Below are 16,599 nucleotides of genomic sequence, written 5' to 3'. Positions count from 1 at the left end.
TTTAAAGCCCTCTCCTAACTGCCTCCCTCATACTTTGGAGAGAGGGACCAGCTAAAATGCTTCTGAGTATTTTACTTTTTAATCCTTTATGGCCCATTACTCAATTGTTAATTTTATGACTGATTGCCTCTTTTAACGATGATTATACTGAAGTGCACAAATCCTTGCCTAAAACAATATGAGTCCATGACATATTTAGGATTTCTGTCAGAAATTCTCCATAATTCTAGGACCTTCTCTCACTAAGATACTTTACTCTGTCTTTTAAAATATGGTAATTTAAGTGGCTGTTATGCACATAATTTTATTTTTGAAATACATAATAACCCTACAGGAAACCTAATTATGAGTCATTGTAACAAAGAGGAGTAAATAATCCTCATGGAAATGGTCTCCTTTGAAAGCTTTTTAGGAAACAAAATTAAATTCTACTAAGGAAGAAAATCTATCTTTTTTAATGTTTATTTTTGAGAGAGAGAGACAGAGCACAAGTGGGAAAAAAGGGAGAGAGAGAGAGAGAGAGAGAGAGAGAGAGAGAGAGAGAGAGTGAGAGAGAGAGACAGAACCGAAGCAGGCTCCAGGCTGTGAGCTGTCAGCACAGAGCTCGATGCAGGACTCGAACCAGAGACCACGAGATCATGACCTGAGCCAAGTTGGACACTTAACCGACTGAGCCACCCAGGCACCCCAGAAGAAAATCTAATTTTATCTGAAAGATTTTCTTTTGCATACAAATAACAAATTTTGGCAATTTCACATAAAAATACTTTTCTTAAATGGATGTTTATAGTAATGCTGCGTTCCTAGGCCAATTTATAAATATTTCTTATTTTCTTTGGGTTGTATCAAATTATTTCAAAAATGAAAACTAGTAAAAATAGTGTCTGGAGCAATAGATTTTAGAAATTTTGTAAGGTAAAACAAAAAGAAAAAAGTAAACAACAAAAATATAAACAAATGGGATAAAGTTTAAATGGAACTATTTAAGAGAAAATAAAAATATAACCTAGTAAGTCTTTGGGAATGCTCTCTAATATGTTGAAAAGCTAATAGTATATATTTGATCTTTTTTCTTTCTGAATAATTTTTAGTAATTCAAATACTCTTTGCTCCATTTTTTGTTTTCTGTGTGTACGTCCTGAAGATATGGAGTAGGTTAAGGCAGCTGGGCTGCAGAGTAAAGTAGAGAAGTTGAGTGTAGGCTAGAGAGCATAAAGAACAGCTAGATGGGCAGGGCCTTATGTGTCAACAGGGATGGAAGCCATTGAAGGGTGTGGTCAGATTTGAGGTTTAAAAACACCACTCTGGTTATAGCATAGAGATTATAGCATAGAGGATAGTTAATGTAGAGGAAAAGGCCAGTTAGAAGGGTTAGTTATGAGGGTGTACTGCAGAGATGAGATTATGATATGATAATTTTTTTAATGTTTATTTATTTATTTTGAGACAGAGAAACCACAAACAGGGGAGGGTCAGAGAGAGAGGGAGAGAGAATCCTTGTTGTCAGCACAGAGTTCAATGTGGGGCTCAAAGTCACAAACCCTGAGACCATAACTTCAGCCGAAATCAACGGTCACCCAACCGACTAAGCCACCCAGGCACCCTGTTATGATAATTGACACTCAAATGGCAGCTATACAGATGAAAAAAACAAGAGATTGAGGATAGGTTGGATATGAGAATAAATGGTAAGGATTAAGGAAAAATGAAAATGCTTACTTCTAGCTTCCTGGTTTATGCAACTCTGTGGCTGGTGATTTCATTTACCAGTACTGGGAGATAATGGGAGAGGACCAATTTTGAGGGTCTGTTTTGTAAAAAAAAATAATTTTAAAGTACTTTTAATAAGTACTTATTAATAAGATTTAATAAGCCTAGTGTACTTTGAGGAGTTGCTTTTCTCTGGACCGGGTTTATTCGTCTCCAAAATGAGGTATTTACCCCAAAAGACCCAATCAGTACCTACTGGAATTACAATGTTATCATTGTGATTTCAATTGTGTATAAATTTACAGAAAAGCAGAAAATTATATACTTGAAATTGTAAACTGAGGATTTGAATCTGGTGTTAAAGGAAAACGGATGAAAATAGACATCTAGGGAAGGGGATGGTATAATGAAACTGTAATTTGAAGGATATTATTCTGACAGCTGGACTGAAGCAAGAGAGAAATCAGTGGATGGGAAATCAGGGAAGAGGCAGAATCAATGAAGGCCCAAATTGTAGTAGGAACTCTGGAATAAGCAAGATTAGAGTTTTAGGCAGTGTGTAGCATTAATTAGCAGTATTTGATAATGTAAGTCAGAAAATGAAAGGGAGACAAACTAAAACTAACAATTTACATTGTTTTCAAGCTTTGAACATGAAAATGATGGAGACACAAGCATGTATTTAAAGGATATTGTTAGGACACTTGAGGATATTGAGTTTATCTGACATGCTGAGTGCATAACTATGCCATATTTCAAAAAGTAAACTAATTTTTCTAAGAAAAATAATCATTCAGCAATAGAAGGACCAGATGTAGTTTTACCTTCAAAAAGTTATTAAATAGCATTTACAAAGTACATGCAGAAATTTATTTTAAAAATTATAGTTGCTACTAATAATACTTTCTACAACTTGTTATAAAAGTTCTATTCTTACTTATTCTCTGATTTCATTTTTCAGCTCCATGTGGTGGCCATTTTTCTGCACCCAGTGGATTGATTCTCTCACCAGGATGGCCAGGATACTATAAAGACTCTTTGAACTGTGAGTGGGTGATTGAAGCTGAACCCGGACACTCTATCAAAATTACATTTGAAAGGTCTCTACCAATATTTTTCTACCTTTAAAAAAGTACATGTTATCTAAAACAATAGTCAGCATTATCCATTTTATTTACTAAATCAATGTATAGTTTTATTGTAATAGTTTCTGTGCCTTGAATGCTTCAGACATTTGTCCCCTTTAACCTTTCAGCCTGTTGTCAAGTTGATTTTCTATTTGTTCAATGTTCTGTCAGTACTATTGAGATATGAAAGGTGGGCCAAATATGGCACACTATCTAAATATGAACATGGGGCCCTTAACTTAATGTGTTTCGCTGTCCTATATATTTTTTTAATTAAAAAAATTGTTTAATCTTTACTTTTGAGAGAGAGACTGAGAGAGAGTGCAAGCAGGGGAGGGCTAAGAGAGAAGGAGACACAGAATCTGAAGCAGGCTCTGGGCCCTGAGCTGTCAGCACAGAGCCTGACATGGGGCTCAAACCCACAGACTACGACATCATGACCTGAGTCAAAGTTGGACACTTAACCAACTGAGCCACCCAGGTGCCCCGTATTTGTCCTGTATTTTAAAGGGCCTGTGTTTTCTGCTGTATTTCAAAAGGCAAAAATGTTGTAAACACATTTGAATTTATACTGTATTACAGCCTCAGGCACTTAAGCACACTACCCACATCCCTACACCTACAATTCCTTCAAAAACATGACTGTGTCAAATTCATGTGTACTAATGGTTGGCCAGTTAAGGATATTTTTTCCTAAGAAAACTAATCTTACTGATCAAATAATCTATACCATGAAAGACCATATTAACTATTACAAAGTTAAAGAATGAAACTTCAGGTCTTTGCTTGGATCAGTATTCACAAATGGAAATGGACGCATTTATAAAATTTCCTAATTTTATTATTGACTCCCCTCATCTTCCAACCCCTTTATTTAACAGAATAAGGGACCAGGGCACCTTGGTGACTCACATGGTTAAATGACTCTTGATTTTGCCTCAGGTCATGATCACAGGGTCTTGGGCTAGAGCCCTGCTAAGATTCTCTCTCCCTCTGCCCCTCCCTGACTAGCCCTTACACTTTCTCTCTCTCTCTCTGTCTCAATAAAAAAAAATAATAATAATAATAATTTTGAAAAAGCTACCTTTGTAAGCTTTGTAGTCACACGGAAATCATACAAATATATAAATATAGCAGAATTATGCTGATGATTGAATTTTACAAACAACATGATCCTTCCCTAATTCAAGAGGGTCTCCAGTGAATTAATCTATCCACACTAGTGTTAAAAGTTGAGAAGAAAACAAATTCTGTTTGACAGATGTTAGTATTAAACATTTCACATGAGACCATCCTACCTGACTATAGCCCACAAACTTTCTTACAACTGTATTAATTTGCTAGGGCTGTCATAACAAGATACCACAGACTAAGTAGTTTAAACAACAGAAATGAATCTCCTCACAGCTGTGGAGGCTGGAAGTCTGAGATCAAGGTGTCAGCAGGATTGTTTCTTCTGAAGTCCTTTGTCCTTGGTTTGTAAATGGCCATCTTCTCCCTGTGTCTTCACATGGTCTTTCCTCAGTGTGTCTGTTTCCTAATTTTCTCTTCTTACAACGATAGTGTTCATATTGGACCACCCATATGATCTCATTTTACCTTAATTATCTCTTTAGAGGAACTTTTTCCAAAGATAGGCACATTCTGAGGTACTAGGGATTAGGACTTCACATATGAATTTTAGGGGGACACAAATCAGCTCATAACAATGACTTACACACTAAAAAAAAAGTTTATATTTAGAGGGGCACCTGGGTGGCTTGGTCGGTTAAGCATCTGACTCTTGATTTCAGCTCAGGTCATGATCTCACGGTCCTGCGATGAAGTCCCGAGTCAGGCTCTGTACTGGGCCTGGAACCTGCATGGGATTCTCTCTCCTTCTCCTTTTCTTGGCCCCTCTCCTGTTCACTAGCTCTCTCTCTCTCTCTCTCTCTCTCTCTCTCTCAAAAGAAAAAGTTTATATTTAGAATACTTTGGCAGAGCTTTTTGTGGTGATGTTGAAACCATATCCTTTATTCAGAGATACAGCTTGCATTGCCATAGCAATTTTAGTGAAAATCATACTATTTATTCAGAATCAAGTCTTTATCAAATAACAGTGTTCCATGAATGTGGGACCCAAATTAACCAACCTTACTTTATTACACAGATTTTTATTCTGTTTGGAATATACAATATGCCATAATAATATTGATCACATCATTGAATAAGTTAAAAAATTATATTGATTTGTTCCTAAGAATTCACTTTCTCTACCTCCCAGCTGACTCAAATTATAGATGACTTTAAAAATAGCTTATATTCATTATGTTATATTCAAGTCTTAAACACTGTATAAGCATAATACTATCACTAGAAAATTCGTTTAGGTTTTATTAACACAAAGTGCATTATTCCATTGAAAAGCATCCCCTGGTTTACTAGTGTGAGTCATTAACCATCATTAAATAAATAAATAACATCTGATATCTTTCAGCCCTAAGTAGGCTGAGTTGCCAACTGGAGAAGCAGATTGCAAAGCGATGCTTATAATTCAGAGCACCACACTTGTGACTTTTGATTTTGTACTTTTGTTTGAAGACACATTTTCTCTGTCCAAAGTTTTTAACATGTATGTTGTATCCCTCCCAATAGGCAGTTACATGGGCCTCTTTGCTGCTTGCCTATCTTGTGTAGATATCTTCAGAATTCTCTAAAGTGAACTCATGTATATTACAGCCTATATTCTATTTTTTAAATGTTTATTTACTTTTGAGAGAGAGAGACAGAGTGTGAGTGGGGCAGAGGCAGAGAGAGAGGGAGACACAGAATCTGAAGCAGGCTCCAGGCTCTGAGCTGCCAGCACGGAGCTTCAAGTGGGGCTCGAACTCACGGACTGTGAGATCATGACCTGAGCCAAAGTTGGATGCTTAATCGACTGAGCCACCCACAGCCTATATTCTAAATTAGACTATCCCAGACTTAACTTCCTGGTAAAAAACTCTTCTCAGCAATTTTTATAAGCTGTAATACCAGTTAAATAGACAAAAACCCAATTTAATTTTGGTAAATATAGTTACTTAACACTTTTTACTCTGCCTCTTTCTTATTCAATCATCTGCTTACTGAGACACAAATCCTTTAAGTTAGGCTGTAAGCAGGCATTAGCCTGAAAAGTGATTGTCATTGCTAGGATTTGAGCACAGCAACAATGGACAATTCTGTAGGGGAAACAGAACAGGCCTTGGTGAGAAATGATTCCTAGAGCCCAAAAATCTTCCCTTGAGCACCCCTGAGCAAGTCTTATCAACTGTGCCTCTTTTCTTGGTCCCTAAATCACACTCTGAAGTAAATTTTAAACCTCCTAGCTCCTTCACCTCCTTGATATCAATGTCTGTGTGTAATATATTACACATACACACACATATACAAATATATGTATATATATGCATGTATGTAATTCCTTGTTAATTAGCTCAAACACTGAATGAATTAAGAGTTAGAAATGCTTTAAGAATTTATTGATGTTATTTTCACTATTTTAGAATAGACAGGGTGTAGCTGTATCAGTATATTGCTTTTGAATTTTACTTTTTTAAAAGAATTTTACTTTATAGTTGTGTAAAGTTATATAAAGTTATATAAAACTGAAATATTCATTTGGCAGCTTGAGTCCTCTATCTACCCTTCCTTCCTGCACACACACATATACACACACACAAGCCCATTAGATTCTTGAGTTGGACCTATTTGAAAGGAAAATTATTTAAATATCTTCCTCCATTTCTTCCTTTCTGAAGCTCCTTTAATGGTATAAGATTTTGCTCTAGGGTTATCCATAGTCATTGTGCTTGGTCATAAAACTGGTTTCTTTAAAATAATCCACATCTTGGGGTGCCTGGGTGGCTCAATCGGTTAAGCGTCTGACTTCCACTCGGGTCACGATATCACGGCTCATGGGTTCGAGCCCTGTGTGGGGCTCTGTGCTGACAGCTCACAGCCTGGAGCCTGTTTTGAATTCTGTGTCTCCCTCTCTTCTGCCCCTCCCCTGCTCACGCTCTGTCTCTGTCTCCTTCAAAAATAAGTAAACATTAAAAAAAAAAAACAAAACTAAAAAAAATCCACATCTTAAGTAGCTGTCAGATGGTAAGGAGTGGGTCAGTAGTGAAGCAGTGAGCAAGTGACTTCATCGAGTTAAAAAATAAGTGAGAAGTTTATTCACTAAGTGAGAGGCATAAAATAGTCACCTTGAAATCAGAAATATGTACATCTATCACTTCCTTGTTTACTGACCCTAGAATATCTTGGTGCTTCATTTTCCCCATAAGATTGTTTTGAGAAACAAGATATCATCTCTGAGGTAGCAAACAAGAATTACATTCTTGAAAAACCGAATTCCCTTCTGATTTCCAACCAAGCTATTGTAAGAACATTGGTTGCAGTGTGCATGGGTGGCTCAGTCAGTTGGGCGTCCAACTTCAGCTCAGGTCATGATCTCACAGTTCGTGGGTTCGAGCCCCGCGTCGGGCTCCGTGCTGACAGCTCAGAGCCTGGAGCCTGCTTCGGATTCTGTTTCTCTCCTCCTCTTTCTGCCCCTCTCATGCTCATGCTCTGTCTCTCTCTGTCTCTCAATAATAAAAAAATGTTAAAAACAAATTTGAAAAAAGAGAACACTGGTTGCAAACTCTTTAATAGTTTTTGTCATTCTGAGACTACTTGTCATAGAATTTGGTTCCAAAGAATGAAATGTATTTATTACTGAGTTATGTCATTTGCTTTCTAATACCTAGGAATAACTAGGTATTAACTAGGTATTAACTAGGTTAAGTTAATTTGGTTCGAATGAAAATTTAACCAAATACTATGATGAAGACGGTGGCATGGCTATTTTCCTACATTCTCAAATGTAGCAATTGTTTAGATTTAATTTACAGGAAAAAAGAAAGAACTAAAATATTATAAATCTATTAGCCATTAGTTGGCTTCTTGAAATTATCTCAAGTACCTTAAGTCAATGAAATCTTAAGAAATCAAATTGTCTATCAAGTACAAAACAAAACAGTAATGCCAAATAACCTATGTGGTTTTCTAACTGTTTATCTCTTCTTAACATAGCCAAACAGTTTGCAAGTCTCATTTTCAGATCTGCAGAGGAATTTTGCTTTGTTTCTTCCAACAGTTTGTAAATTTTCTCAATATTTGCCAGCTTCTAAATGAACTCATTTCCTGTTTATTAATCATCCTAAGTCTGTCTTTCTATCCCTTTTCTTGTCTTCAACTTCTAGACCACAGCCATCAGTATCAGTCTTTCAGACAGCAACTGTTTTTTTTTATTATTATTATTATTTTTAAATTAATGAGGACTATTTCAATTTGGTCAGAATGGGTTTGGATTACATCAAGAATGTTTTTAAAAGACAACAAAAATTGAGTAAGATAAGGTTGATTTCATTTTGAATATCATCTAGTGGTTCCATAACATTTGTTTATGAATAACACTAACTTTAATGTCATAAACAAATGAACACTAGATTGAGACAATTTATGAGGAATGTGTACAACTATCTTGAAACACAAAATGAAAGAAATTCAGATTATTGTATAACCCTAATTCATTTCCCTTATTATTGTAGTGTATTTTTATAATTCCTTGAGGCGAATCTGTGATGATTTTCTTTTTAAGGATTCATTCCTACTGAACATTGTTCTCTATATCACCAGTTAATGCTGCTATTCTATTAAGACTTGTCTCTTTAGGTTTCAATTCAGAGTAATCTCTGACTCTTCTGTGCATTTTAATTTGGTTATCATCAGCTGACTAGCTATCGAAATGAAACTCCAGTTTTAATACTGCAATAGACTGACTACAAAACAACCAAATAATGGATTCACAATGTACCATTGTCTGATCATTTACTTATAGGACGTAGTGTGTTCCTATATATTTCCTATTCTAAATTGTACTATTGGAAAAGTTATTTTTAGACCAATGCAATACATTCCATATTGCAAAATAAAGACTAAGATAAGCTTATGAAATTCATTCATTTTACTAAGTATATTGCTTAACAGGATATAAAAGTGGTTCAGATGGAAAAATATTTCAATTGCACTTCTTAAATAGTATTGAATTGTACACTTAATTTTTACTACTTATATGCTGTATTTGTAATTGTATTTTATAATGAAATAAAGTTTCTGGTGTTTAGATTTTCCATTCAATTGTTTGGACCAGGTTTTGAGTTTTCTTTTGTTTTGTTATTTGAAGAATAATGTAGTTTAATTTTGTAATACTGGAAAAGGCTGGCAAGTGTATAGTAATCTTTTGAAAGTTGATGGACATTGTAACTAAAAATTATTTTTAAGAGTGTACTGGAGACAACTAGTTACCAAAAATGCATTAGAAGATACATTTTAATTTTTTTAAGTTTATTTATTTATTTTTGAGAGTGAGAGAGAGAGAGAACAAGTGTTCAAACAGGGGAGGGGCAGAGAGAGAGAATCCCAAGCAGGCTCCATGCTAACATCACAGAGCCAGATGCATGGCTTGAACTCATGAACTGTGAGGCAATGACCCGAGCCAAAACCAAGAGCCACCCAGGTGCCACTGAGCCACCCAAGGTTCATGGTAAACACTAAAGTATCTAAGTATATTGAATGCTTTGTATAAAATTGGTAACAACCATAGAGTAAAGAAAGTTATTTTTGTCTTTAAAATATATTAATTCTTTCATTTATCCAATAAATATTTGAGTGTCTGCCATATGCAAAGCATTGGCAAATACAGACACCGTTTGACCTTGTGGAACATATAGACTCTTAAAGGAGACACCTGTCAAACAAGCAAACACAACCATGATTGGTATCACAAAAGGTGCAATAAAATGAAGCGATACAGTAGGGAAACTAACCTACACTGATATCAGGGAAAGGCTGCTTCTGGACATATTTAAGCTGAAAACTGGAGGATATGTAGGAATACATTGGTAGAAAAGGAATTTCCTGGGCTGCAGGATCATCAGGGACAAGGCAATAAGTTGCTCAATTTTCCATGATTCCAAGTAAAGTTTTTCCACGGCTAAGATTTCTGATTTCCAATTCAGAATGTTGTACAATCTTGAAGTGCGGGAATGACACAAAATGTTATTTTGTTGATAGTATTTATGCATGTTAAAATATTGTTGATCTGTGTTGATTGCAATTTATAAAAATTATGTCTTCTAAAAGAATTGAACATGATAACAGTAACAACCACCAGAAATCTAAAAATACAACTGACCAGCTTTTCATGGCTTAGTATAGTCATTAGGGAGAGAGAGACTTGGGTTTGAACCATTTAAGTTCTGCAGGCCTCAGTTTTGTTACCTGCAAAATGAGTATAATAAGGGCCCACTTACTGGGTTAGTTTGAGGCTTGGATAGATGAATGTAGATAAAATATTTAGCAAGAGCCTCAAGCACTTAGTGAACATCAACTACATCATCATTATTGTCATTACCTACTTATAATTAGAACCACTATTTTGAAATTAAAAAACCCTATTTTTAATGGACAAAATAGACTTGTCAAAAAAAGGACCACTCTAATAAAGCAGAAGTCGGATTTGAAATCTATATACAATTGCTATAAGAATCTGATTATTTGATTGAAGATAAATATAAATCACATAGTTTTCCATGAAATGAGGAAGATAAAAGAAAAGCAACTCCCGGAATATGTGTGGTCAATGAAAAGGTCATTTATTTACTGAGGATGTTCCACAATATTTGAAAGAAATCTTACTTATGAACAACAAATGTATGCACATACCTCTTTCAGGATAATTTCCCATAAGATGAAGAGCTTCAGATGAGGTCTTAAGTGATATATGATATTAGATAAGCTAAAGAAAAAGTATAACACAAAAATGGTAAAAAGTTTAAATAGTCATTTAAATAGCAATCTAAATTATTGTTTTCCTTATAGTGGTATTCTAATAAAAATATTTCTACATGTGTCTCTTAATCTCAGATTTCAGACTGAACTGAATTATGATGTTCTGGAAGTTCATGATGGGCCAAATCTGCTGTCACCATTACTTGGATCTTATAATGGTACACAGGTGCCCCAGTTTCTATTCAGTAGCAGTAATTTCATATACCTTCTATTTACAACAGACAACAGCCGTTCTAACAACGGTTTCAAGATTCATTATGAAAGTAAGTAATGCCAAAATATATTTTGATTTCCCTATTCTGTTTTCCCTACATTTGTATTACCATTGTATTACTAAAAGAGCTACAAGATTTATTAAGAAAATACAATTAAGGCTTTCTTTGAAGAGAATGTTAATGGTTTACAAGATAATGTGTTTTCATAAATTTTACAAGAGATTTTTCAACAGTATCTACCTAACATTATTATGAAAGGAAATACTAACAGATTGTCAGAAGTATCAAATAACAAATTTTAAAAAATGAGTTTCTGTACTAGTAATTTGTGCACAATTTTAATAGTGCACAATAGTAGCAAATATCAATCTAGGATGTATATGAACATTGACAAAATTTTTAGCATGTGCTTCATATCATTCTTTTAATTTTACCTACATTAATTGCACACATTTTCCACTTAAAATATTCAACTTTATTATTTTGTATAAAATATTGAAAAGTATATTAACATCAAAAAGTCCAGTACCTACACATATATTCAAATATGGCTAACGTAACCGCTCAAAGACCGCATATTAAAACAAGCTGTAAGTCACAGTGTTGAAATAAGCTTGTAATAATCCCACGTGCAGTCTTATTTAAAACATCTAAAATACATCTGATATTTAAAAATAATTTGATCCTGGTATATACAGAGAAACAAACTTTTTTTAATTTACAAACACGTGGCATATTTATACATATGTGGGTGTATTGCATATGATGTATACATGTAAACTCATCTATGCGTGCATTTTCATCTCAGGGTACATCACTGTGTATCTGCATATGAAAAGCAGTTTTGGTGAAATGGTTCTAATAGCACATTTAAAGGGTTATTGCAAGATATCTTTATATCAAGTGCAGATAGGTATTATTTCACTTCTTTTTATATTCAAGCCTCCAATACCCCCTTCCCTCTCAAGAAAAATGCCTGCATTTGAAATTTATATCTTTATTTTCTATATCGGGTGTCTTTTTGGTAGATCTGGTTAATTGACTTGTGGGCATTTAAAACCATAACCAATATATATTCATTGCTTTTTAAAATATTATATTTTCCATAATATTTTTTAATTATATTAACTTCTCTTTATTTAGAGTTTTATGGCATGGAGTTATATTTCTTAGATATTGTTATAAAATGTAATAAGAGGTTAACACATACTTATAAATTAAAATGAAGTGAAGGACCTTAATTGAGATTTTTAGTTTAACATATATGTGTTAAAATTGAGTTGGAGTCGTTTTTTGCAATCTATTTCAAAATTCTTACTAGCAATTCATTTTTATCAATATGTTACAAATGGGCAGGCACCTTTTCCGTTAATCTGTTGCTATATTCTATACCTAACAAATCACATTCAATCCCACCGCAACCCAGGTGTGTGGTCTTTATCACATGTCAGATACAGGAAAATTTTTAACATTAAATAAAATTACACATGCAAAGTGTGATTATAATAGCTAGCATGCAATTAGTCCTCAGTGAATGGTAGCTCTTATATTTTTTCTTTGAAAACTAATCCGATGAGGAATTAAAATGAGATGTCAAGCTCAAGCGTATTCTTTTGCTATAAAAGAAATTATTCACCAACACTTGTTAAAGACAGTAGAGCAGACTTTTATTACAATGGGGTTTCATATTAAGGGAGAGAGATTGAGCTCAGCTCTGACTACAAGTGGGAATTTCTAGTCACGGAGCAAAGTGGGGACCAGTGGATCGGAATTGCTAAGAGGAACCATTAGAGTTAGGGGAAATCTGACTAAACACATTAGACAGGGTTTTTGCTAAAGGCAAGCCAGAGTGAAAAGATATTGAGAGTGGGGAATAAGGAATTTGATCAGATAGCCTTATCTTGGAGGAGGATTTTCAATAAACTGACCCAGCAGGATTTCTGCTAAAACTGGACTAAATGGGCCACTGGTGAGACCTAGTCAAAAGGGTTCAGTGGAGCTGGACTAAAGTTTGGTCAAGGCAGAGCATCTTTGTCAGTCAGAAAATCTGTCACCCATAAGCTCTTGGTAACATAATCAAAGTTACTATTGGAGGCTAGTGACTAAAAAGACAGAGTGGAGGCTGAGACCTAGAGAGGCTGAGATTGATAAAAGACCTACTGGATGCTGTCTTTGGTCAAATCTGGCAGCAGGCAGTAATGTTCAATTTAAATGGGTTTACAAGAAATCACTTCCTCTCATTTTTTATTCTATTTAGTGTTGTGGTTTAATTGCTACTATGAAATAATCTCTAACATCACAAGCCCTTTCGTTTCAGGAACACAAACAAGCAAAGATCTATTTTTGTTGTTGTTACTTAATAAGTTTCCCAGCTGCAGGTAACCAGCTATTTTTTTTTATTTATTTTTTTTTTCAACGTTTATTTATTTTTGGGACAGAGAGAGACAGAGCATGAACGGGGGAGGGGCAGAGAGAGAGGCAGACACAGAATCGGAAACAGGCTCCAGGCTCCGAGCCATCAGCCCAGAGCCTGATGCGGGGCTCGAACTCACGGACCGCGAGATCGTGACCTGGCTGAAGTCGGACGCTTAACCGACTGCGCCACCCAGGCGCCCCCCAGCTATTTTTTTTTAAATGAACCATTCAAAACTTCCAAAATCAGTAGAATGAAATTTGATTATTACACTAATTAAAACTGTAAGAACATATTTGGTGTTTGGTGAATTTCTTTTTTTAAACTATATCCATTATAAAGGAAAACTTGATTTTCCCAGGAGACCAAAATTCGATGTATTATTTGCACTATTAAAATTGCTTGCACTCCAGATTTTCATTTTACTCCCTCTGCTGGGGCACTATTTACTCAACTCTACTTTCTTTCAAAACAAGGAGATTGCAAAAACTGTACAGACAAAATAAGATTTATAGTTTTCAGAACACATTAAAAATTAGAATAATAACAACATGGAATAGAATTTAGGAACATAACCCATTTTGTGTTTCGGTAGTTTTCCCCCCTGCCTCCCAATAAACACTTCTGCTTATTATGTTGTATTTCTTTAAATACAAATATAATTGAGTCTTCTTGGATGTGTAAATAATATATAAAACAATACAATTATAAATGGATACAGAACAAATTTATAGACACAGATACCCATCTCCAAAGACGTATTTTTATATGCATGTATACATATTTTTTTTCAACTGTGGAGAATGGAAGACATCTAAGAGAATATACTGTTTAAAGAACAGTTGTTACATTTAAAGTCAATACGTATGAGAAAGGTAGAGAAATCAAACCGTTTCCACTGCTTTGATCTATTTGCTTGTCAATCAATTATGAAATATCTCTTTAGACTTATCCTTTGAGTGCTAGATATATACAGTACGGTAAGGGACATAAAAGAAATGCAAGATCTTACCGTATCCATCAATTGGAGAGACAAGAAGGACAAATTAAATGATTAACCTTCACTGACCTCTACTCCAAATAATCTGAAACCATAAAAATCACTTTGGGTTAATTACATTTGCTTGTTTTTTGCTTTTACCATGATTTACATTGTATGTGACTTCTTCAAGCACACATTTCCCTGATTTCTTAAGACTTCACTACAACATAGGAGTTTTGGATAAAGGAAAGTTACAGAATGAGCCAGAGCATTAGAAGATCATGACTTGAAGGAGAGGGCATCTGAGCTTGTCTGGTAAAAATTGAGAAGATTTTATAAATGAAGGGGATGACTGAGGGTGTTTGTGGTATCAAAATAAAATAGAAAACTAGTGAGGAAACTTAACCTGACTGGGAGGAAAGATGACTACTGAGAGATAATGAAAATTGCAAATAGTAGAGTTCAGTTCGGAAGTCTTGAATGTCAGGGTGATGACTGAACTTGGTGTCATAAACATATGGTACAAAAGCAAAGAAATAGCATATTTTAAGGATACATATGTCCAAAATTATATCCCAAATGGACTGGAGATGAAGGATACTGAAAGAGAGGCCAGGGATTATGGTTTGTCCTACATAATTGAAGTGATATAGGCCTGGGGTAGGGTAAGAGAAGTAATAAATGACATTATGCTTTTCAACGAGGATGGATTTCAGATACATTTTGTGGAGGAAAAGCAAAACTGTGAGAAGGAGTCAAAGGTGAATGAGGGTTTCAAAGCCTTGGGTGCCTAGAAGACAAATGGTCACATGGAGAAGAGGAACATAGCAGGTTAAAGTAATTGTGTTAAAGATAAATTTTCGTTATTTTTAAATTTCTCATTAAAAACAATAGCATTTAAATGAAATGAATATGTTTGATAAATATATTTAAAATGCATAATTGATCTCTTTAAAAAGTGAACTCCTATGTTTTTTGTATCTATTTTAAATACTTCATTTTAAAGTTGGGTAGCTAATACAAGTAAACCGTTTCTCCTGTGAATGTGATTTAATCAGACACAATTTGAAAATGCTAATTATTGTATTATTGGAATATCAAAACAACAGTTATTCATTGTCTAAGTCTTTCATTTAGGAACAAAAAGGTAATTATTTATTTTACCTGATACCTCAGTTTTCAACTCTGGGCATTTTTGCATCCCAGGGAACATTTGGCAATACCTGGAGACATTTTTGGTTGTCATGAATGGAGGAGGTAGAGGCCAGGAATGCTGCTAAACATACTGCAGAGCACAGGACAGCCCCACAGCAAAGTCATTCAATCTAAAAACTTAACAGGGCCAAGGTTGGGAAACCATGTCTTATTAAGGGAAAGGCATTGTCATGGTAGGATTTCAGTTAGGCATTATAAGTCACAAGGGAGATTATTGTTTGGAGACACCAAGAGCACTACAGGCTGTTGAAACCCTGACAAGGAGCCACCAGAGCAGTTGTACTGCTTTATTACAAAGGTACTTGTGTTCACACTTCCATTTATCGGTATAGATTTATATCTATAGAATTTATGACATTATAAATTTTGATAGGTAACTGTACAGTTTCATCAGGTTCTCATAGAACCAAATGATCTGAATGTGGACTTTGTGGACAGAAAATGTCAGAAGAATTTTGCTAAACAAATTGCTGATTGTTTAAATAAAGTAATGGGCACATTCATTTATTTGTGAAAATCGTAACTCACAATTGTTTGAGAAATAAGAATCAATTTTGGCAAATCCAAATCCATCAAACTTACTCTTTGTCATATTCCCTTTGTCTCCTAGGTGTTACAGTGAACACTTATTCTTGCCTGGACCCCGGCATTCCTGTACATGGCCGTCGCTATGGTCATGATTTCTCCATCGGTTCTACTGTTTCATTTAGTTGTGATCCAGGATATAGGCTGAGCCATGAAGAGCCTCTTCTATGTGAAAAAAACCACTGGTGGAGTCATCCACTCCCAACCTGTGATGGTAAGAATTAATTCAGTATGCAAAATAAGCTAACTTATAAACAAAAAAGAAATCAATATAGTATTTATAAAATGTGAGACTTAATACAACTACAAATATTTCATATTTTAAAAAGATCATCTTGAATTTTGGTAATTATATGTTACCAGACCATTAATACAGAAAATAAAGAATGCATTATATGTCAACTATACTTCAAAAAGAAAAAAAAAAAAAAACCAATA

At 34.7% G+C, this 16,599-nt stretch overlaps 1 protein-coding gene across 2 annotated transcripts in view; it reads left to right on the top strand.

Annotated features, from left to right (window-relative positions):
* CSMD3 (CUB and Sushi multiple domains 3) overlaps window positions 1-16,599 on the top strand; it is a 1,257,946-nt gene that overhangs the window by 835,107 nt on the left and 406,240 nt on the right. For both annotated transcript variants that reach the window (XM_047073797.1, XM_047073796.1), the window contains 3 exons: window positions 2,672-2,810; window positions 10,827-11,014; window positions 16,187-16,375. In XM_047073797.1, the coding sequence (XP_046929753.1) occupies window positions 2,672-2,810; window positions 10,827-11,014; window positions 16,187-16,375 (516 nt within the window). The remainder of the gene's footprint in view (window positions 1-2,671; window positions 2,811-10,826; window positions 11,015-16,186; window positions 16,376-16,599) is intronic.

The sequence above is a fragment of the Lynx rufus genome, unplaced genomic scaffold (assembly GCF_022079265.1).
Source record: "Lynx rufus isolate CCGP_SWC_20201006 ecotype Redwood Valley unplaced genomic scaffold, mLynRuf1.p SCAF_12, whole genome shotgun sequence".
NCBI classification, from domain to species: domain Eukaryota; kingdom Metazoa; phylum Chordata; class Mammalia; order Carnivora; family Felidae; genus Lynx; species Lynx rufus.
The sequence above is the reverse complement of the archived record's forward strand: the minus strand, read 5'-3'. Positions and strand labels throughout refer to the sequence as shown.